We start from the raw sequence: 24,943 nt of genomic DNA, 5'->3' as shown, positions 1-24,943 counted from the left end.
TGAAATTAATCAAGTGTGCCCATGAAAGAACCAATGTCCAAATCGTGCAGCTGTTTGTGCTGCAGATGCAATTCACGCTCTGCTCAGCCGAAATTTTGAAATACTTTTCTAATTGTTAGCAAAAAGAGATTGAAAACTTCATAATAGAGGGTGGCTGTACATGTCTAGACAGCATAAAAATGTACTTAGACATTAAAAAATCAATTTTGAGAGTTTGAAATTTCGGGAAGAAATTATTAAAAATGTGCCGCATAAGCTAAGGATTTGTTCTATTTCTTATCAGATTTCTTCATTTTTTATTAATTTTTTTTTCAGAATTGTGTAAGCTCCTGAATTCAAACTATATATAAATTAAATCATTAAAGTTGCATCGTATTAATATCTTATAGTAGGCTGCCTGTTTTTAGTATTCTATTAAAATGTCTAACATTTTCGATATTTTAACGAAGATTAAGCTAGGCAAGGACTTAAGAGACGTAAAATATTCACTTAATTCTCGCTTCTTTAGACTTAAAGCAAACAAGTGTTGACTATATGAAACCGGAGAAGTATGTTTACAATCCTTTACCGAGGAAATTATTATTTGCGCAGCAATAAGCAGTCAGTAAATCAAAACTGTAAGCAAAATATTTCTCTTTTTATTTGAAAAGCTTTCGGAGGTCAATAGCCAACTGAGCATGTTACAAATTGATTGATTAAATGCCATATAAAGATTATAAAATGAAGAAAACTCATAAAATGCAATTTCAATTATTCAACTCACATGATAAGCGAGAGACATTCATAAATTAACCATAAGACAGACTAAAAACAAAACAAAAAAAATCAAACAAAGTTAAAAAAAAATTTATGGACATTCATTGATCAGTGCATGAAATTTTATGCTTTATGTTGTGTCGTATGTGATTTCCGCTCGGGAACTGCGCTAGGTGGGCTAGACCCATCAAAAATGAAAAGGAGAAAAAAAAAGAGAAAGAAAACTAACTGAAAATCAAACTAGAAATGCAGTCTGCATATTAAAAACAAAAGAAACGAAGAAGGAAACAGTATTCCAGCCAGAGTTCGCAGAGTTTTAAGAGTTTTCGGTTGCTGCTCAGCAGCTGGTAGCCAAGCGCAGTGGGCACTCGTCTAGAAAATGACAAATGAGCAGAAGCTGGATCACGAAAAATCTCAGCTGAAATGTCAGTAGGCAGAAAGTTGTCAAAACAAATGGTTAAAGGCAAAACGGATCATCATCATCTTTGGCTAAACAATTCGAAAACAGTTGCAAAATGTGCAACTACTTGAACTAACCATTCGGTTTTTGTCTACCCATCCTTGAGCAGTTGCGATCATTAATCATGAATCATGCAAAAAAAAAAAAAAACAAAACAAGAACGCACTTAACGCTTTGCCAAACAAGAGAAACGAAATGAAATCGACTTAAATTAGGCAACTTCTTGGGTTACCGTTTGATCGATTTCGCCGACTCGAGATCCTAATGCCCACCACTTCAGAGTTTGTGTTTATTCGGTTCTATTGATTATGTCACCGCAATGTCATTAATTATGCCTTTGTTTAGGCCTGGCTGTCACTTTTGTGGTTCAGCAGCCCAAAAACTAGACAATCTTTCGAGTGCAACAACATTCGAACGGGTTAAGAGCTAACCGACCAGAGAGAAAAAAAAACCATCTAGGTAGATAGAACCGACGCCTAATGCTTATGAATTTCTAATGTTGCGTCATTAATCAAGCAGTCAAAGGTGTTTTGATTTTGGCATACGTTCAAGGCTACCTAACTAGCAGCCCAAAACAAACAATTGACACACACTCTCACACACACAAACGTATGCACACATGACATTGGACATTGTTGCAAATACATTGGCGCGAGGCCTCTGGCTCGCGAATCAGTGGCAACTTCTACAACTTGCAACATGCAATCGCGAAAATTTGTGCCTGCGAAACTAGAACACGAATGAGAACTTTTTTTATTATATTTTTTTTTTGTGTGAGGCCCCATTATCTTGGGCGCTTTGTTTGGCCAAGAAGAATAGAAGGAGAACCCCAAAACGAACCTAAGGTCAATCTTAATAGGTTCGAGGCACTGAGCCATTGAACTTGTTGGGTAGCACACACCTTGACTCCGTTTCGGCAGCTAGAGAGCTTGCATTAGCACATGCTATTAATTCTTCAGCGCTTGTGCATTGTTATAAGAGACTCAAGACAGTCCCCCCGACTGACGGACGGACAGTTCGACAATCCAATAGACAGACAGTTGTTAACAAGACACCCGAACTGGAGGGCCCTGCGGCTCGAATGTTAAGAATCCGGCACACAGTCGATTGTGCTCAGCTTAAAGATACTCTGTTTAGTTAAGGATCGTTATGATATGGCAATAATATGATATATCAGTTCGAGTTCCTTAAAGGTGGTATCATATGCTCTAAAATATCTGAGATAATAATATATTTATAAAACTACGATGCCTCCTACCAAAGCTACATATTTATTAATATTCGTTTAGGGTCAAGGATACCTCTTTCTATGCTTTAATTGCTCCTCTTAAGTATATTGTATTTACAGGGTATCTGAAGAAAAAAAGATCTCATAGTTACACAACGCACAAAATGCGTTAATTAACAGAAATATGCAGCGCCCACTTGGCAACTCTGGCTCGAGTAACGCCCCACAGCAGCATTCAATTTGTTTATAGCAGGGAGCAGGCGTTGGGGTATACCCCTATATGGATGCTATAGACTATGCCTTCGGCTTATTATTTATGATTTTTCGCATAAATTTACGCGAACGCTCGTAAAATTGCGTGAAATACGACATTTTGAGTTCTGTGAAAGTGTAACACGAACAGCTCAAGACTGGCATTGGGATTGGTATTGGAACTGGGACTGCGACTGGGACTGGGACTGATGCATGAACCTGGACCTGCACAAGGCTGCTGGCCGATCGATGAGTGTGTGAGAGAGAACTAACTTGGCATGAACAATAAGCCAACATCTTGGTGATTTGTAGCTTTCAGCGTTAACTTCGCAACAATGTTGCTAATAGATGTTGCTAAGCTGCCGCCGCGAACGCAACACTATGCAACAAAAGCTCTAAAGTTCCTTTGTTATAGTTTTAGCTGCCGAAAGCTTTCACCTTCAGTTGTATGAAGCAGACGAAGATTAAAAGGCGCTCCAGCTATATCCTCTTCAAATGGAAAAGAAATTCGTAGTATTATATATAATCCTTTTTTAAAGCTTCACATTCATAAAGCTGGCGACATAAACTTCCATTTTCTTTTCCAATCTATTCAAATATTTTCCAAACATTCTACTGTGTTCCATTATTTTGGGTTCGTGCACTTGGTACAAATATATTGGTGTATTTTTAATAGTTTTAATATTGATTTTAATCGTCAGCCAAGTCACCGACTGTAAGTGTGGCCGGCGGTGCTGTAGCTGTTGCTGCGGTCACACTGAAAGGGAGACCGTGCTGCGTGGCCGAGGCCCAGCTGCGTCTGGGCAAAATTCGACCGAAATTAAAGTATTTTTGCCTCAACTTATCCTTGATTTCATCCTCATTCATTATGGCGCTCGCCTCCCGAAAGTTCAGGAAAATGCGACCCTTTTCATCTGTTTTGATCGGCAAAATCTCGGTGCAAACGTTGCGCGCCTTGAGCAAAAAGCCTTCCTCTTCGTGCTGCATGGCTTCACCATCGCCTTGGCTTAACTGATCCTCGGGCACTACGACGACGGTGTCCAGACGCGAGTCCATTGATTGGGAGCGCGGCGGTGGCTTTGCTATGGCTACATGATTTTTCTTCTTGCGCAGACAGAAGGGATCTCGGTCGCTGGCCTTGACGTACTGCACCATGGGCCTGTTGACGCCCCATTTGGGTCGATCATCCATTTTGTTGGCGTCCTTGTCCTTGCCGTGAGTCTTTCTGGTCTTGTCCTTGTCCTTCTCTTTGCTCTTCGCCTTGAATGTGGTTGTTGTCGTTGTTGTGGTTGTTGTCGTCGTCTCGTGATCCTTCTCCGCTGCGGATTCCTTGGCCGGCTGTGTTTGCGTCTTCGACGTCTGCGTTGTGGTTGTGGTGGACACTTCACGCTTCAAAAGCACCTTGTAAAAGTTGTCATGGAAAAGGCACAGATCACAGTTTAGCGGCAGTTCCGTCTGTGTCTCGACATCGGCCTGCAGCGATCCATCAGTGCGTTGTCTGCTAGCCGATTCGCCAGCTGGCAGTGGCGTCTTAACGGGGATGAGCGCCAGCTTATCCTGCTCGGCTGGCGCGTGCGCCATGTCCACCTCCAGTGAATCTGGCGAGAAGCAACCGCTCGCCGTTTCCAGTGCTGTGCGACCGGAACGCGCTGTATGCAACAGCTCCTCATCCTCCTCCTTCTCCGCCTGATAGCCATCCTCCGTGCAAATGGACGTATCCGTGCGCTGTGTCATAGTTGCCTTGGAGTAGCTCTGCTCCATGCTGGCGGGTGGCTTCATCTGCGGCTGCTGCATAAAGTATGTGGCGATCTGCAGATTCCCTATGGCATTTTGTAGTCCAAATATATCGCTGGTTACAGGCAGTGGAATTAATGTAGCCGGCTGCATGAGCAGCGCCAAGTTCTCCTTATCCTCGCTGACGAATGTAGCCTGCGGCTTGGACTTTCCATTGGATGTCGGTGCGGGTTCAGTGGTTGCCTCCGCAGTTGGCTGCTTGATGGGTTTAGTAATAGTGCGCCGTAGATTGATGGGCGTGCCGATGAGCACCTTCTCCTCCGTGACCGAAACTGGTACCGCTGTTGCAGCTGCTGCTGGTGGCGGCGCTGCACGTGGCGTATGGCTGCTGTTGTCTGCATCCGCTGTAGTCTCTACATGCTGATCCAACCCCTCATCGTCCTCCTCCACGGAGAGCACTTTTAACAACTCCGGCTTGTCGGGCTGGTCCTGACTTTGCCTGTGCTCCTTCGAGGGCATACGATTCTTGCGTTTTTTTTGTTTTTCCATTTTGGCCGCCATTTCCGCCTGGGCGATGGCATCCAGCATAGCCTGCTGCTTCTTTTTCTGTGCCTCCTCGCGCTCCTGCACCTGACGACGCTCGAACTCCAAACGCTCCTGTTCCAATTGCTTCTGCCTCCGCATGCGCTCCTCCTCCAGCTGTTCTTCCTGTCGATGACGCTCCAGCTCCCATTTGCGGATGAGCTCCCGTTCATGCAGCTGCTTTTTGATCGCATTGTGATACTCGGCTGCCTTGCGCCTCTTATCCATGCGCTCGGCCAACGTGTGCGCGTCGAGTGGAGCATTCTGACCACGCAAATAGGTGGACGAGGATTGCACGGATTGCACATCGTCCTCGCTATCCTTGAGATCGTGAACGCCGCGATTTAGCCAGCCCGGTTCTGGCACCGCCAGCTGCTGCTGCACATTGTAGTTGGCCCAGCGGGCGCGTTCCCGATCCCGCTCGTGCTGTTCGTGCACGTAATAATCGCCCTGCTCGGAGGTGTTGCTGATGTGCACCTGATATGTATTCGATGTGGATACATCGCGACTGAGGCTCATGTTTGAGGAACTAGAAGGCGCAACCACATAACAACAGCTGCCCAGGTGAAGAGAACCCGTTAGCTGCTTGGACTTAGTTCAAGTTTAAATTGAATTACTCACCCGTCTGCCAAGTAGCCATCGGCTGCTTGTGGCTCATAGCTAGGTCGCTGCGCTGGCACACATCGTCCCTTAATGGCATACGGCTTGGACGCTTGTGGGACGACTGTGGGCGTGAGCGTGGGCGTGGGTATAGGCATGGGCAGGGGCATGGGCATGGGTATAGGTGCACCCTGTATCGATCGCCTCAAACGCCTAACGTTCCCAGCTGCAGCGCTAACAACGCTCCCCTCGGCCTGGCTGGCGCTGCCCATGCCACTAATGCTCCCATTTTGGCTGGCGGCGTCGTTATACCAAATATCGGGCGAGTGTGTGTTCTTGGGCGTATCACTCAGATAGCCGGAAGTGTCCTCTTCCTGGCAACCGGCTGGCGCTTGACTCGCATTTGGATTGTTAAATCGATGTGGCATGTTGCCGTTACTGGGATCAGTGTTTGTTCCCTTCACGTTGCCATTGACTTGGCCAAGTTGTTTGGCCCCCTTTTGCTGCTGCTGCTGCTGTTCCTGGTGTCTCCTTACATACTCCCGCTGTCTGATGGTAGGTAAACTAGGACTCCTAAGCCGTTGCGGTTGCTGCTGTGGATGTTGCATGCGTCCCTTGGCCGTTTGCAGCGATGTGGTCACCAACTCCGGGTAGCGCCCGGTTGGCGCCTGCAGCTGCTGCAACTGCCGCTCGGACATGCCAGGCGCATAGCTGCCACGACGATTGCGCTTGTACAGCATTTCATCATCCTCGAATTCGGCATCGGCATCGACATCCAGATCATCGATATAACGCTCCACCTGATTCATATAATCCTGACTGTGCTGCCGTTGCATTTGTCGATAGTTCGCGGCGACGGGTGGACGCACAATCAGCTGCTGCATGGGCTGTCCGGCCGCTTGGCGGGCATGACTGGAGGTTTGATTCGATGAGCTCTGACTGAGATCAAGATTCGAGTAGTAGGTGCGTATGGAGGTGCGTTCGATTTTGTGGTGCGACGTGGATGAAGTATGCTGGTGATGATGATGATACATCTCATCCATGCGCGCGATTTCCTCTGGGAAGAAGAAGAAGGCTAACTGTTTTGCAAAAACATTTCGAGCTTTCTGGACCCACCTCGCTCCTTAGCCCATTGTTGTTTCTTTAGGTCCAACAACCTATGCGTTTGTCTAGCTTCCGGCCCCGTAATCATGTCTATCCACTTAGTTCATTGCACCTGACAACTGAGGTCAGCTACTTACCCACTCAAACACACACACACACACACACACACGGCGCACTTGAGCTGGACACCACAACGGGGCAAGGCTAGGGCAAGTACTGAATGTGAGAAACTCAACAAAATTCCATCAAACTCGCGACACTGAAGCGAAATTCGATTTGTTTTGCATTGGAATGTCCTGCCAGAGTTGCCCTGGCAACCAGTACGTGTAAACAAACAAGTAACAAGAATTTTGTGTGGTTTGCATACGTTTAAATACCCTTTTACATTTTCTGTATACATTTTCTACATATGTAATATTTAATTTACTAATAATTATTTGCATCAATTATATGCAATCAAAATATTAGCCTTGCAGCCTTATGCATAATTTACACTTCTTAATACAAAACGGGCCTCTCCTATTTTAAACTATCCCACAAATTGCTTGAGCAAATCAGAACTCCCATAATAGAGCATTAAAACGTAGCCCAATGACTATAAAAGAAAAGGCATGACGGGGTAAAAGTCCTTGCACTCCGCTCGCAGTGGGTTAATGCAGTCAGAAGGGTTTCGCGTGCGAAACGCCTGTTGTCTGTTGTTTTCACATTTTTCGGGTAGTTCTTATACCAAAAATAATCCCGAATGGCGCGCGCAAATAGACATTTGCATATATATCATGTGGGTAAATATATGTGCGTGTTGGGCAGGCTAGTTAACGTTTTTATTGATTAGATGAATTCGTTAACTATGCAAATAAATCGCTTGGGCAGCAACAAGTCAGGCACTGGGGTCATTATCAAGTGGAACAAAAGTCAGGGCAAAAGCACAAAAAGGCGTAGGTGTCAGATGCGGAACGTCCTTCGTTGCGGTTAAGGAATGCAACTCGATTAAGAGTAGTACAACCTACCTACCTGAGCGCCTGACTTACAAAACTTTATTTCCCATGGTCAAATAGAAATGGCCAAAGATAAAAGGAAGAAATATCTCATAACCCATTTTCCATAAACATACATAAACCACAAAAGCCACAGCAAAAGTTAACCAGACTCATTGTTGTTGCTGTTGTTATTGTTGTTGTTTTGTTGCTGTTGGGTCTGGTTTATACGCGTGGGCGTAGAAATCACTGCCAGTCAAAAGGTCATGTTATGATCTTGAGCGAACTATGTGTCTAAGTCCGACGATGACGCTGAGGAGCATGGGAGCCCGAGCTCAACTCAGGCGGTTGCAGTTGCTGCACCACAACAACAACAACAAACACAACCAGAACAACAGCAACAACAACAACAACGAATATCAAAGACACAGAGCAAAGGCAGCAAAAAAAGATCAGAGCAAAACGGATCAGTGTAGAGCGATGCTATGGACGGTACGGCAATCAAGAAATCCCACTTGATACAAGTGCATTTATAAGACATTATAATGAGTTTTTATAAACTTAAACAGGGTCGCAGCCAACGCTATGCCCCGTCACCCGTGTTCGCCTTAGGGCGTCACTTAACTAGACTTGAACTTGGACAGGCTCTTGGAATCGGGCACTGTGCAGCATTGATCATGACTGAAGATGATAATTGCTACGAGCTAGGTCAACAGTTGAGCAGCAGCAGCAGCAGTACACATGTCACCAATGCGATCAGGTTTTGTGCCGTGTCCACTCTTTCCCAAAGAAAGTGAACAAGCGATCGGTGATCAGTGATCAGGCTAAAAAGTATTCGACAAATTCGACAAAATGATCGTGTCTTATGGCAGCCATTTAGGCAGCAATTTTCATACATCTTGGACAAGATTTCTACAGCGGTTTTCACTTGGTGTCCGAGCAGCAATCATCAATTGAACGATCAGCGGGCATTCGATCGCTCTATTCGATCGATTGTACGATCGAGCTAGCGATCGATCGATCGATCGATCGTTCGATGTATCATTTAGTGTATAACCTCAATACGGCGATCAATAAACAAACAAGCCAAATGCCTAATAATTGTAATTTACCATATTTTTGTCGACTATATGACGATCATAGACGAACCAAACACGATCGGGCCCCAAAGGCACACTGCACTCCATGGGAGTGGGAGTGGGAGTGGAAGTGGGAGTGCAAGTGGATCTGGGAGCGAGTGGACCTGTAAGCGTAACCGTTTAAATGGCAGGGCAGCTCAGCTCAGCTCGACGAGTACGAGTACGAGCTTCAGAGCCAGCACACTCTTGGATATGCAATACATATTGATCAAAACTGATGATGTTGACACGAACTTTGAACGAGGTACAACAAGCGATGACTTTACGATCGTCTAGGTCTGCTACTCCTCGTCTTCTTCTGCTCCTCCTTCAACAGTTTTTCAAGGGTTTCTTGGCGATATTTTCGTCAACACTCGTAAATTTGAACGATCTTCCCAAGTGTTTTGGGTATCGCATGTGAAATAACAACAACTTTATAAATTCTCAAGTGAGAGTTTCGTACAATTGATACATACACTTACACGAAAAGCTGGGCACACTGGCCATTGAATGGCTTTCAGCTCTGGCCACAATATCATCATCAACCAACTATCGATCGTTCGGCGTATCTTAAGCTAATTGAAGACCGGCTCGTTGGCTCTTCAACTCAATTGACATTTGGTGTGTGAGTTTCGTAAACAGCAACAGGTTAAAGTGTTTTTCATGTTGTTGTTGTCAGTTTATAACTGAAGAATTTAATTGTTAAGACGACACTTTTGGCTTTTGTTCGTGTGCTCTTGCATGTGCCACAGAATTTCTGCCAATACAATATTTGCTTTTGGTGTTGCAACCTTACCGCGTTCTCTTTGTTACTTTCAATTTATGTAGTTAGATCGCAGACCTGGCGTCGTCGTCACTGCCAAAAATGGTTAGCCAGACAAAACGTTCAGAGACGTCAACAACAACTGCAACAATAACAATGACAACAACGACCAGCAATCTGACCAACTGTCTGTTGGTCACATTGTAGCGCCAACACTCGCCAACAACTGTCAGGTGTTTAGATGCCTGCCTCAGATCTCTCTCTGACTGCGCCACGAGTCGCATTAGTCGCAGTAGTCTAATCGAGTCTAATCACTTAGACATGCAGCTTGTAATGAAGAGTTAGAATCACAACTGTAAATTACTTTCAAAGTATTTAGATAAGATTTGGATTATAACTTAAACCTCATTCAATTAACACAACCACCGCTTGCGAATTATAGTCGTATGTGTGGAATAAAGAAATAAGAGAAGCTGCCTTTTGATTAGAAATTATACCTAAACTTTTTAAATTCGCGCAAGAAGCGCTTGCGAACTATAACCTTTTGTCAAGAATAGCGAAGACTTAGAAGAAATAATTAAATGGAAGAAGAATATATCCAGATATTAGGATAAGTAAGAGATTCATCTCAATAAAAACTATTATTTCAGATAACTTCCGAAGCTATTAAATACTTTATTCTATGATCAGGGAATTATAAAACTTCTTAGGAAGTTCTTCAAGGATTTTAGTACTGTCTTCCCACCGAATATTATATCATTCTATTAGAAACTAACTTTTCCATTCATCAGATGCATCAGGCAATACCTTTCTGAAGAGTTAAGTTTGAATAATCCCTTGAGTAGTTCTATAAGTGCAACTGAGGTTCGGCTCAAAGCTGTTGGAGCCCAATGCGCCTGTTGCGGCTTGTAATTGTTGCCACTCGTCGCTGTTGTCGCTGGTTGTCGTTGATCGTCAGCGGGGCTGTTGCTGTTGTCCTCCAGCTGACAACATGCTACACTTTGGTCACTATAATGAGCCGTAATTAGTGCTGATGTGTGGACAACTTAGATGCCTCAGCAATGTGCCATGATAGGCCGCGTGTGAAAATTTGCGCGCTTTTTGATAATTGCGACAAAGAGTGCTTGTTGCTGTTTGTTTTTGTTGTTCGGTGGTTTTGTTGTTGGTGATCGTCGCTTGAACTGTGGCTCTGACATGGCCATGCATCAACGTCGGTGTCGTAAACGTCTGGCTAAATGAAAGGAAAACTGATTAGCCTTGACAAGTTCAAATGGTTTTGGCGTAGGGTAGGGACTGATGCGAGCTTTGGCAAGCTCCAAAGAGTGAAAGCGTTGGGGGCCAGCGAATAAAATGTCTTTCCCAAAAACCAAGACAGAAACAAAAAAAAAAACAAATATCAAAATGTCCACTGATTGCCAGAGTTGTCGTACAGCTAGCCAAGCAGCTAAGGCAGCCAGGCATTCAGGCAGGCAGCCAGCTAACGGTTAATACAGTCCATCATTATCAGCCACCAACACCGCCTAGCAGTAAAAGAAATGCGTTACCAGCCACAGCAACAGCAACAACAAGAACAACTGCAACATCAACAGCTCTAAGGTCAGTTAGAGACCAAAAATTGTTGTGCACACATACACGGCAAACCAAAAAAGATTCTCACAAGGCTGCTGGCTCAGCGGCTGGTTCTCCTGCGTCTGTCCACAGTCCGTGGAGTCTTAGCCTCAACCTCAGCCAGAGCCTGCAACATGAAACAGGTGTGGCACATCGCGTCTACAATGCGCAACGTAACTACCAGCGCAACAATCACACACACTCACACACAGGCCAAAGCCAAAAACTGGGAGGCTGCCCCAGCCGTTTTGGCCAGGCCATCTCTGAGGTTTGCCTCCATCTGAGGCAGTAAGTGTGCACTGTAAGAAATTGATGAGCTACTTGAATCTAAATACAGAAAAAGAGTATGCTGTGTATAAGGAAACTCCCTTTTCTCCTATGACTTTTCTAGTTGGAGTCAGATTTACAACAAGATTTTCTTATATTGCATAAATATTATATAGTTGGAAGATTTTTAGCAACTTTCGATCATTTGGAATACTTATCGAACTTCACCGAAACTTCCTTAGACTCAACTTAATCTAATTTGCATTTGGTAGATAAATAAACTTAAACGTGCCCATTTGATATATACATTAGCTGTTATGTTATAGCCAAAATAGTTGGCCCATTTTTGGCAAAACAAGTCACAAAAAGGATAAAAAAAAATAGATTAAATTATTTGAGCCTCTCACAACTTCTGGATATTAAATTACATTTATAGCTATTTGGACAGTAATATGCTAGGAAGGAATATTTCTTGAAAGAATTAGAATGCAATTTTAATGGAAGCTTTTTTTTGAGTGTTCCTTTGGCGACGCTTTTACCGCACGTTCGTTATTTTTTCGCAATTTTTGAGGTCACAATATGCCCGACGACGACGCCGATGATCATCGCTGGAAATCTGAGGCCGGGTCTGGGTCTGCTGTTGAGGTTTGTTGTTTGTCGCCTTAATGAAACACGCGACATACACTTACACACATGGCCAGCGTTGAATGTGGGCATTGAGCAGCACCGAGAGCCGGGTCTAGTCCAGCAAATAGCTAGGAAAACAACAGCAACAACGCCGCGGCGCACACACATGGCACTCTCAACTTTGACCCGGGTCAGGCCAACTGCAAGTTGAAATTATGTAGCGTGGAGCATGGAGCGTTGCGCGAAATTAAAAAGATAACTCAGATGTGAAAACAATTGATAGTCACAGATATTGAGCTTTGACAGCAAAACGATAGACAATGCATGATAATTTTCTAGTCTTCTCTCAGCATTATACACATATATATATTTTCGATTCTTGCGTAAAGTCAATTAAGGTTAGCAAAAAGCTGAAGATGTTGGTGGCGCACTTTGCAGATGAAGGCTTCAAGATGCAGCTGGAACAAGACTTCACTGACATTTGAACTGCTCATCTTTGCCATATTTGGACACTAAGTGGGCATTTTAAAGCAAACCAGATGCCAGATTCAGCCAACCTCAGCTCGTACTTTTCGTACTTATCGCTAGAGGCTGTTAAACGAACTGTCTTTTTAAACTGCGCATTCGGTTGGTATTTGTTTTTATTTTTATTTTTTTCTTCTTTTCGGCTTTTAATGATTGATGGCCGTGTTGCATTGTGTATACGAAGTTTGAGCTAATTTATAACAACAACAACAACGTGCGATTGGCTAACTGAGTGTCTGGGCGCATCATCAAGCAATTTGTATGCCCGCCTGTCAATATGGAATCAAAAATATTGAACGATCCTTTTGTTTGGCTCGTTTTGATTGGGCGTTTTTTGTATATTCGTATTTTTGTAATTCTGTATTTTTGTATTTGTTGCTACACCTTCAAAAGCGGAAATCCCATCAACAATGCGTCGTCAACTCTGATGAGTAATGATTGGAAAGTGGATGCACGTCAGGGAGGGGAGCGGAGCATTGTGGCACAGCTTCAAAGTCAAGCTGTGCAAAAAAAAAAAAAAAACGGTCATTGCTACCCCTCAGACACTTTACACCTTCGATGATCCGTCATAACTTTTAACACATGATATAATTTTGTTGCATTGTCTGCAGGATCGTATTCTCTAGATGGTTTGTTTGCTTGTAAACATGATTGATGAGCCCAAAGCAGCCCACCCCTCGCCTTTTCGTTTACCATCTATCTAGATCTTGCTCTCTTCTCTCTCTGTCTCTCTCGAAATTAGTACAACAAACTGTCAATGATTTGTAATTGCACTTTCAATCATTCAGACTTGGAAGAGCTTGTTTCCAATTCGAGTGTGCGCAAGTTCAAACTTCAACATTTCCTGCCAAAACCAAACAAATCAATTCCAAAGGCTTACAAGTAATTCGTGATTTAAGAAAAACACTTTCAATATCAATACCCTGCAATAGGAGCCACAAAGGGCTTATACAGTTGGTAAGGCGAATATGATTATTCAAACAATTCATGAGCATTTGTATCTCATATGTCTTACTCTTGTTACTTTCTAGGGTATTGCAGCATCCAGCAATCTCACCTGCCAGCTTATTCTAGTCTGTTTTGTGTGGCGCCCATTTCATTTTCAAACTCGAGATGCACCACAATGATAAGAAATTTAATTGATTACCTTTTGTTTTTGTTTCTGTTCCTGATTTGGTAGATGCTGTTTGCTCACCTTTCAATATTAAAACTATTTCGCTGTTTTCAATTCCCACGCCAAGTCATCATATACAAAACATTTGATTTATTATTGGCGGGGGAAAAAGAGAAAATATATCATAACGTGCTTATAACTGATTGGATCGTACATTGCGTTCGTTTCCATCATATTTTTGGGTCAATGTCTGGGGCAGTGACTGGGCGCCGACTGTGTATATGGACGTGGATGTTTCGTTTCGTTTTGATTGTGATATTGAGTTTGATTTTTGGACTTTGGGGTAAGAGCAAGCAATGCGGAAATTCAGCTAATACGCAGGTGTTAGCTACCGCCCCGTTAATAACTCGTTGGGCCCGCATGATATATGAGCTATGGAAATAAATCCACGGCATGACCTCAGCTATCAAACTTCACACGAAACGAAAATTTATCACCCCGAAGCCCGAATAGAAGCGCAGGCTTAACTCATCGCACGGCTCATTAACAAGAAGCTGCCTCTTGTGGTTTATGAATAATCAGTTTATTAATCAATGTGCCGCATGATTGCAAATAAACGATGATGCTATTATAATGATCGCACTATTACGGATTATACATATAAATACTATTGCCTAACTAACCCCCCCTCGATACCACTTCACGAACCTGATGACCTACACCTTAAAATCTTACTCGAAAATGATTTCCAAATGCATAGCCCAGATTAAAACAGATATAAAAACTTTGTATTTTACAATTTAAATATAAATATTTATAAATATATTATTACTGGGACTTAGCCCGTGCCCAATCTGAATTGCCTTAACATAAAATTTACTTCATTTAAATGCAAATACAGATACATACATATTAAAATATGCACTTACCCAAAAATGCAAAAGTTTCGTAGGAGGGGCAGTGTTTTTTAAATTATAAAAATATCTGAAAGAAGAAGAGAAAAATAGCAGCTTAGAGCAGAAACATTCTTTGGTCTTGTCATGGCCCAGTTTTCATCTCTTAATTTTAAACATCACTTTTGCGTCAATTTTTCGCTCATGGTAAAATGTTAAATGTTCCCCTAATAGTTTAAAATCACATTTGTAATAAACGTAAATATACAAATTCCGACAAAATGTTTTGTATTCAATTTAGATAAAATTAATAATTTCTCAATTTTATTAACGATTTCGGCCGCCAACAAAGGCAACCAAATCGCAGGCTTCTAAATTTTCTAATATATGTATTGTCAGGCAATATTTCTTATGCCACATCAAACTGCACTGGATATCAAATTTCTTAGTTCGTTGCTGTCCATTGCCAATTAAGATGTATTTTAACTGCTGCTATTGCTGCTGTTACTGCTTTGTTTCATATGTTTTAACTGTTGACCCTCACGCTTGGTCACTCAATTAGCCGGCCACACACAATGCAGTCGCCCCTCGCCCTCTCCCTAGTCCTTTGCTCTACCCACACCCTTAACGCTGGCAGCCAAACAGCTGTTGCCATTGCCCATCAAATGTTGCCGTCAACACTTGGGTCGAGCGCGTTTGAAAATTTAATTTATGATGGGCACTCGGCCAGCTATAGCCCGAGTGGGCGTGGCCGAAAAAGGGAATCATTAAAGTCGCCTTGCTGCCAGAAAAAAAGGAATATGCAAGCCAAAAAAAAGGAAATATAAAATATGAAAAAAGATTTACAACAAAATGCAAACAAACCTGCCTAAGCCAAAGATCATAGCAGGATGAGCGATGCGAGAAGTGCGTGTGTCGTGTGTGTCTTCATGTCTGTGTATGTTTATGTGTATGTGCGTGTGTGTGTGTGTGCTTAGTTTAAATAAAAAGCAAAATAAAGGAATTATAATAACAATTGAAATTACCAGTCGCTAGACCTAAACAAGCAACAATATTTCCCCTAACCCCACTCACAAATGTCTATTTGCCGCATTTAGAGCGCTCACGCGCGTAATTAGGAGTTGCCCAGAGGATCATAGAGTTGGCCAAAACAGAGAAAAAGAAAAAGCAGAGTCCTAACCGATCTGCCAATCTGGCCAATGTGGCTAAGCCGCTGTGCGTGTACTTAGCCCGACGACGACTGAGTCGAGAAAAGTCGCTGGATTTGTGAGCCGCATATAATGGACGGCAACAAAAAGCCAACAAAAGGCTTATTTAAATGTGCATTAGATGCTCGTGTCGGCCTGCTGCTGCTGGCTAAGTCCTGTCACATGTCAACAATTTTCCAGCGGGCCCGCAAAACAAAACGCAATTCAAACTTCCTGCCAACGATTAGAGGAAGTACTCGTAGCACACGTAGACTAACGAAATTAGTCGTGTTCTTTTATTTTTTTGGGAAATTTCAAAGTCAGAACATATGTTGCGCACAGTTGGCATCCTGCCAAGTCCAGCCAAGTCCTGCGGCAATTTCATGCTCACTCACACGGTACTTAAAGTGTGCAGCGTGTCCGCCGCTAAACAAACATGCACATAAATTGTAGCTCCTACTCGTTGCCACACACTGCCAAACATTGATACAGTCATTAGGCCACCAGCGATTGCAAGGGCTACCGAAAAACCGAACCAGAGATCGATCGATAGTGCGTTCCAACGATCCAATGAACCCCTGCCCTTAGCCTTGTCTCGCTTAATTACCCAGCATGTCTGAAATTAGGCTGTCATCATCATTTAGTATGAGTTAGGAGCAACCGCTTCATATCGATACCCTGTATATGCGGTCGAAGAGGTTCTTAAAACATTTTGTGGGAATGTTCTTAACAGCCGGCAGAAGATTTCTTGGAAGTCAGAAAATAATTAAGCTACCTACATAATTTTGATATTTACAAGTGATCAACAAAGAGTTTTCTTATTTAGATTCAGGCCAAGCAAATCAAACAATATCTATAACTCTATAACAAATAGAAAAATATAACATTTGAAGGATGGCTCTTGCTCCTTTACAAATAGCTGACTGTTTCATAATTTTCATTCCTAAATATGAGGTCAATTTAAAGAGATAGAGAAGATTATAAATTTTTTTAACCATAGCCATCTCTGTCGGTCTAACAAATCACATATCGGAAACTGTCAAAGCTAGCAAGACCACAGTAAGCATTTATCGAATTTAACCACGCTCACAGTCCAATTGCCGATAAATATCGAATTTAACCATGCACACAGCCCAATTGTCTCAGTGGATGTTGCCCTACAAGCTTTAAACTTTCTCAGACCCACATATGTATATATGTACGTGTTTATGTCCCAAGTTCAAAACTTTTTCTTCAACAACCACATATGGAAAGACAAACAATCACTAAGTACCCTTTACATTATTATATTCGACATAAAATGATTGACAAAACATAAATCATATAACAAACTCTTTATACTTTCCGAACGAATGCGAAAAGGATCTAAAATCTGTTCAATTCACAATCTCTGTTTTTCACAATTATTTCCACGCATAAACGAAGCTGGCTTTGATTTTGCAATTATTATTTATAGTTACGAGAATATATTATAAATTATAATAGACACAACGCCACACCCAAAAGTGCATCTCTTTCAAGACGATCACAACTGCGACTATCATTAACAACATTTAACGTTGAGCGTATAAAAAAAAATAAAAATCATTTGCATTTTGCTATAAACAATAAGGCATTTAAGCATTTAAGCGTTTAAGCATTGTGGCAATATCAATGGCAGTAGTGCAAATGGCCGGAGATGAAGCCATCGCGATGCATCGGAGGAGTTGGGAATGCAAAGCAATACAAAAATGGAGCTCGATCGAGCGATCCAACGATCGATCGCCAAGTGGGCAAGTGTTGAGGCAACGGTCGAGCTGCATCACGATTTTAAACGATGCAGCGTAGCTTTATTGACTGTCGCCCATACACACATATATAAGTACATATATATGTTTTCTATATTCTAAGTATAAAAAATCTTATTAAAATTTTATTGCAACAAAATGGAAACAGCGCGCGAAAAGCTGCAGCTAAAAACGGAATTCGTGCGCATCAACAGCTTCAATTTGTTGTTGTTGTTGTTGATGTTGTTGATGTTGTTTTTGTTGTTGCTTGGTGCATCTTTTGTCTAGCGGAACACCTGCTAAAGTCAAGCGATGACGTCCCAGCCACAGCTTGCAGCTGTGTGTGATGCATCCGAGTCAGACTTGGAGTCAGCTCAACCCAAGTCAAGTCAAGTCGAGTCGAGTCGAGTCAAGACAAGTCAGAGGCAGCGTCGACCTTCTTACCGCCCGTCCAAACTAAACCCGCCCCTCGACAAAGGCCGCATACGACCTTAGTCATTTGTCAGCCACCGCAACCTGGGAACTGGTGGTGCTGCTGTTGGTGGTGGTGGCACTTTCTTAGACCAAGATCAGGCTTCCATGGCATAGCATGGCAGTGCCGCAATGCCTAACTAAATATCATTGGGTCAAGTTCAGCGCTGTGCACATTTAAAACAATATTTTCTCAATAGACCTTTCAAATTGGATATATGCACATATACACGATATACCCTGTAGACATCAGAGTGCTCACATGGCTGTACAAAATACTTAAATAGAAAGGCGAAGGCATCTAAAAAATATTCTAATACGGATTTGTTTTTAAGATGTTCTCATTGAACTCCGAATATTACTTATAATTTTTAAACAACATTTTATTATATTTCTGAATTTCAGAATATTTTCTTATTTTCAACTGTTCAGAAACTTGAAAGATGCTAGAACCAACCACTTTTTTACGGAGTAAAGATATACTTGACTGTTTCATATCCAGAATTTCGAATCAGCTTTAAATATATAAGCCATTGCTGGTTATGTTCAAGGTTTAAACTTATGCCTTGCCTTAAGTTTTAGTTCGTAATCCTGATTTTTTGCATAAATGAGCGCAGGGTGGGTTTGCAACCATTCTCATCAACTTTCATTCTTGTTGCAATTCATTATATCATAAATTATATCAGGTATACTAATAACAATTAGATTGGATCGGATTGCTGCCTTTATACTTATTTACCTGACACGCAAGTGCATCTCTTTCGAGCACTGGGTATCTACCAGTCGGATAGCGTATTCTCATTTGATTCACATATTTTTTTCATTTCATGCGCATCTGCATCTAAGCAGGGAAAATTTAATAATATTTAAGTTGAATTGCAGCAGCTTTTCATTTGATTTATACATTTTCATGTGTTTTATTATCGGTGCGCAAACGCCTCTTTCTAGCACCATTTGGCAGTCATGGTAGACGTTTCTGGCTTAGATATATGATTCATTTCGGAATGATCTGTTATGCCAGCCAGCGGGTAAGAGGTGCTGTTGCAGAGCAGCGTTTGCAGGTGCCGCTGGTGCTAAAGAGACGCCCCACTTTGAAGCTCAAAGTCCTCAGACATGGGCTTTTATTACCCCAACAACATACGAAGCTACTTTCTCACATAACCAAATTCATAATGAACTTGGGAGTGTGTCACACATACTGACTAGCAGATACCCTCTAAATTGGTTAAACTTAAATTGATTGTAAAATGAATATAGTTTCCAACCGGGTAAAGGCAGCTGTGTTTTTTAAAGGAGTTGAAAGTCGTGCTTAACAGAAATAAATAGGTAAAAGTCGTTGATCTCAGAGAACATGCTGACCATAACAGAATCTGTCTAACCCATAAAATGCTGCTAGCATGCCTCATACGAGTATTGGGTATAGGGTATAAACAGCATCTTATACCGAAGATCACAATTAGGCCCCGCGGCCAAACTGGGAACCTGGCACTGGGGTTTGAGTCTGAAACTGTGGAGACTATTCCACAGTGCTGGGGCATTCAGTCGAGCACATTTCTCACAATCAGCTGTGAAAAATCTTTCCATTTATGACCCACTAAAACCGAAAACAACTGCCAAACTGAATTGAACTGAACTGAACTCAACTCAACTAAAACTTGCCTTATTTCACAGCATATCGTTGTTTGGCGGCAGGCACTGGGAGAAGGTCCCATATCATTTGTGTGTGTGTGCTGAATGTGAAATTCATTTGTTTAGTTATGAATTTAATGTACATCCATTATGCATAAATTCACGAAATTCCATACGTGGAGTACATAAGGAGAGCAACAGATCTTTCCATATGAGGCAAATGCTTTGTTTGCTCGGTTCGGCGAGGTGAAACACCTTTTTGGGGGCAACTTCATAGTCCATTTGGCAGCTTGGCGGCTTTAGGTGTTAATAACAACCACAAAGACGTTACAATTACGCATTGAAATCGGTCCGAGCTGACCGATGTGTGATGTCAACGGTACCAGGGTTCCCACAGATCCAAAGACCCACCAAAAAACAAAATAAATAAAAGAAGAAAATAAGAGTGTTGAACAATTGTTAAATAAGTATTTAAGCGCGTCTTTTTTTTATGACATACACGCCCAATATTTTCCATATTCCACAACAATGCGGAACTTTTGTGTAGCGCCCGTGGAGGGAAATGGAAATGGGCTCCCATCAGATGCGATGCGCACGGAAGCTGTTCTTGCCGTTTGATCACAATATTTACGGTAGTGTTTCCAGCGTGCTGGGCTAGGTTGGGCTGGAGAGGGCGGCGGGAGGGAGCTCATTACGAACCGGTTGTAGCCATAAAATATGGAATAAGCTAAGCTTTCTGGCAATCGTGTGGCATGTAAATGTTGTCATAACAAAAATATCAATGTGTGTCTTCGCATTTTGGAGCAATTTGTTGGCCACAGTCAAATCCGATCTATCAATTTATCAATGTCCGAATGCAGCAGCCTCAATACATTGACAAACATAAATTAATTTTATTAAATTCAAATTCGCGCCACTAAAAACTGGAAAATATGTCCAACGGTCTCAGCAAACAAAGCGAAACTTGACCAAAAAGAAATCCCCCATAAAGAAAAAGACAAGAATTAATACCGGCAAGCCGAAGATTTGATTCCCTTGCAGACATATAGCATAGATGTGCTTTTATCGACTAATGCTCCAATCTGAGCTTATCAGAAAGAAAGAAAGAGTAGAAAGATTTGTTAGGACTTTACAGATATGTTACGAGAATAGTGCAACTGATTGTGATATATATATATGATATAAGCAAGAATGTAAACAGAACTAATAAACTCTAGCTCTAATCCAGCCTGCAACAGAATAAGGAATCTCTGCACAATATCGTGACGATAGCAATACTGAAAACTATATTGATTCTGATTAAAAATATATGACTATATTCATGTATTACACATCATGTGACTTAATTCGAATACCCTCTGCAAGGGTATAAAATAGAAGAGTCCACTTTTGTAGCAAGTGGCTTACATTTTTCATAAATACGAATATTTGTATACAGGAAATTAACATTTCTGTTTAGCTGATTCGGTTACGGATTCGGTTTCGGTTTCGGTTTTCATTATTGGCATGCGCGACCCCTAAGGGTCAAATATGATTTGGTTTCAAGTTTTTTGGTTTTCTGTGGCACGCTCGATGTATTCTGAAAAGCAATCGATACCAAAACAGATCAATGATCTCATTTGCATACGGCACAAAGCTGCCAAATGTGAAACATGCCAAAGAGCATCCAAATGCCGCAAGGTGGAAATCAATTTTTGAGGCTTTCAATCAAAATCAGAAATGAAAAAAAATAACCGACAACGACAACAACAACAAACCTGTGGCATTTTGCACAACGAGAAACGAATAATTATACACTGCAGTTGGGCATGATCAAGAGATACCCTACAAAAAGCGAACCTGTTGGCAATTTTAACATGATTTGAAGCATTCCAAAATAAATCAGAAGATCCATTACTTGGGTAATAATTTAATGAATGTAGGTCTCTCAGATTAAATTTAGCATTTTACTCTGATGGAAATATATTGCAGTTCTCCATGACCCTGGTATCTAAATCCTATTAAGCCAACACATTTCCATTGGAATGTATATGCGTAAAGCAAATCAAATAAACAAGATTGATAAAATAACTGCTCGATCTGCCCTGGTTACACATTTTGGCCCCATTTCGAGTGTTCTTTATAGGGTATAATTAAGACGAAACTGTGTAACTAAATGATCAGCTCAGTTGGAAGACAACGGACAAATCGAACGCATAAATTAGTCAGAAATAAGCGCGAAAACGTGTTTTAAATTTTTGTTTTCATTTCACGCGCGCGCGAGGCAAAGAACGAAACGAAACGAGACGAGACGAACCGAAACGAGACGAAATGAACGACGAACGCTCATGTCAGTATTTGTCAAAGTTTTTGGCAGTGATTAATGCATTTATAATTAATTTATTGTATACACACACTCGCACATACACACTCGACACACGCACACACTCATGCAGTGGAACAGATATGGTGGCTAAGGAGAAGGCATTTCCAGCTATTTTCTGTCATGACATAAGTTCAAAACTGGAACTCAGCATATCGAATACAGAATTCGGCTGGCATTGTCGTTTGGACCCCCTTTTTTTTGGCAAGCCTTTAACCTAATTTCGGCAGAAATATTTATATTGAGCAGCCAAATGATTGATGATTGCTGATTGGCGCAGGACAATGGGCCAACTAAATTTTCGCAAGTCACTTCAACGGACGGCGTCGGCAAATGTTTGAGGCACGTTTTTGAGGATCTGTGCCCAAAAGTCACATACATTAGAACGCATTAAAGTGTAACCAAAAAGGGGCGATACCCTGTCCAAGGCAAGCAATTCAATGCTGAAAGGATGCGCGAGCATTTCTGCAGAAGGAGAAGCAGCAGCAACAGGAACAGCGGCAGCGAGTTCCATAACAAACAAATCAAGCAAACAATTGCAAGGGATTATCTGTTGCTCAGCAAGGATTAGCTAGGACATCAGGGCATACACAGCGCACACACACACACACACACAAACACGCCATATGCAAATGTCACAAACAGTTTGAAAATTAAAGCATGAAAATTTGTCAAAGGCAACCAAAGCGAATGTCCTTTTGTGTGCGTGGGTGTTGTCCTGCCAAAAAAGGTAGCTCAAAGGGCAACCGCAAGAGCAACCGCAGCGCCGAAAATCACAGAGAGAAAAACTCTCCAGATATCTATGCACATTTGCAACGACTTCTTGTGCCTTGCACGCAACGTAATGGGTTTAAACACCCCCTGTTAAAGACAGACTCAGACAGTCACAATTGCAATCCTCGATTCTCAGTTTCGTTTTCGGGGCGTTGACTGTAGCAGCCCGCAGTGTTTCGACTTCGATTTCCTTCCTCTTTCGTGCTGCGAAAAAGGGTTAGAAAACAAACACATGATAACGAGTTGCGGGTTTTTGCGGGTTGCCATATCATAAAACTCGACAAATTGGATTAACTTCTGTAAAGTTTTTCAGTTAGTGGGAATATTATTGGTGCTGATGCAGCGATAGTTGCTGGCGTCACGCCCCTAATGAAACAAGAACTTGGCGAACATCTGCCAATGTTTCATTGTGAACCAAGCGATCGAAATGTGACTTTTGGAAAGGGGCAAACAATAGAAATTTCTAGGTAGAAACTATGATGGTAATATTTTGAAAAGGAAAGGAGTAGTGAAATAACAAATGAACGAAATGACTATGTATATACTTATCAATACAAAATATCTATATACAATTATATTTACTAGACGAGGGCAAATGCTTAGATATTTGTACTACTTATTGTTAAGCAAGGATATTTGGCAATGCATTTCTAAAACAGCTCAAATAATTCATTCAAACTTTATTTAATGGGGAATTTTCTGTGACATTCCTTTATCGACTCGTTTTTTAGAGAAATTCTTAGCAGTTTCTCACAATCGAATTTACATTAGTTAGCTTGTTTCGATAAACAGCTCATTAGCTAAAAATATAACAATAAATACGAGCGACTTTATGTTACATTCATCTTTTAACTGGCAATTGGAGGATCTGCAAAGGCAGCAGGAGACATGCTGAACAAGTGTTTCTGGTGTTTCAAGTGTTTCTAGTGTTTCTGTTGTGGGATAGTGCTGTTTACAATGCAACTAATATCATAAAATGTCTTATGGCTATCAACAGATAACGCATTTAACGATCAATACTATGACAGCTTGACAACTGCAAATGGCTAAAAGATGGCGCTGCTACGTGGCCAGACGATGAGGCGGTGGGGCGGGCAGCCAGATGTCAATTTAACACCGTTAGCAATGGGGAAGTTAACCCAAACTAACTAACTAACTAACAAACTCGCGTGAGTGTTGCCCCAGCCAACGGCAATTGAATCCAGTTCGTGCGCATGCAAAAACAACGCTAGCAGAGCTAACGTGAGTAAAAGGGGTGGCAGTGGGCTGGAAAAGCGGTAAGGGGGGCAACACACAAGTATCGATCGATACATAGCAACAGTTGAGCTGCATAAATAGACCACGCCCACGTGCGACGGCTGGCTGGCAAAGCTGATCCGCCGAGCTGCTACACATGCAAACACACACACGCGAGCGCACTCACACACACATAGCCACTCGCCTACATGATCAGTCGTCACTCTCATTGATGTGCGGCGCTCTCATTTGTATATGACGACTGCATGTATGCACATGTGTGAGTGTGTGTAAGCTGTGCTCTGCATTGGTCAATGAAATGAGTAAATAAGTTCGCGTTTAGTCGAGCAAAGCGGCGCTATATAGTGCGCACTCCCTCTAACCAATGCAATAGCCAGCTGCTCTCTATATTTATAGAGCGACACGACAAACGAGCGATCGTGCCGTCTCAACTGCATGGTTGTGTGTCGTGTGTGTATGTGTGTGTGAGTGCGCTGTTATACTGGTTTATAACCAGGTGCTCCGATTGTGTTAATCGAGCCAATCAAATGTCGTAACGCTTGCCCAGCGAAAGAGAGAGAGAAGCAGAGAGCAGCTGCCGTTGCGCTCAGCTGTTAAGATCTAAATACAAAATGGAGTGAGAGCGAGCGCGCGCATGCGCAACCCCGTCACATATTGAGTGAGTTTTTGCCGCCTTGCTGGCAGTAACAGCGCATAATATTTGTGTATTCATGTGAAGAATACACAACAGCGCTGTTAAGCGTTTACATTACAGCGCACTGTTAACTCTTAAAAGCACTCAAAGCTGCACGCGCGTGCTCTCTCTCCCACTCTCCGCTATTGAGTAGCTGCTCAAATGCTCTCTTCCAGCCAGACGTAGCGCAACCACCGTTAGAGAGCACGTCTTCTGCTA

General features: G+C 42.2%; 2 protein-coding genes across 2 annotated transcripts in view; both read right to left on the bottom strand.

Annotated features, from left to right (window-relative positions):
- LOC115770312 overlaps positions 1-24,943 on the bottom strand; it is a 137,010-nt gene that overhangs the window by 71,938 nt on the left and 40,129 nt on the right. The window lies entirely within an intron of this gene.
- On the bottom strand, positions 3,387-6,804 carry LOC115770143. The gene is made up of 3 exons (XM_030715291.1): positions 6,729-6,804; positions 5,634-6,669; positions 3,387-5,568 (listed from the first exon to the last, which is right to left on the bottom strand). The coding sequence occupies exons 1-3, from the start codon at positions 6,802-6,804 to the stop codon at positions 3,387-3,389; spliced, it is 3,294 nt and encodes a 1,097-aa protein (XP_030571151.1).

The sequence above is a fragment of the Drosophila novamexicana genome, unplaced genomic scaffold (genome assembly GCF_003285875.2).
Source record: "Drosophila novamexicana strain 15010-1031.04,08,12 unplaced genomic scaffold, DnovRS2.1 tig00004555-arrow-pilon, whole genome shotgun sequence".
Lineage (NCBI taxonomy): Eukaryota > Metazoa > Arthropoda > Insecta > Diptera > Drosophilidae > Drosophila > Drosophila novamexicana.
The sequence above is the reverse complement of the archived record's forward strand: the minus strand, read 5'-3'. Positions and strand labels throughout refer to the sequence as shown.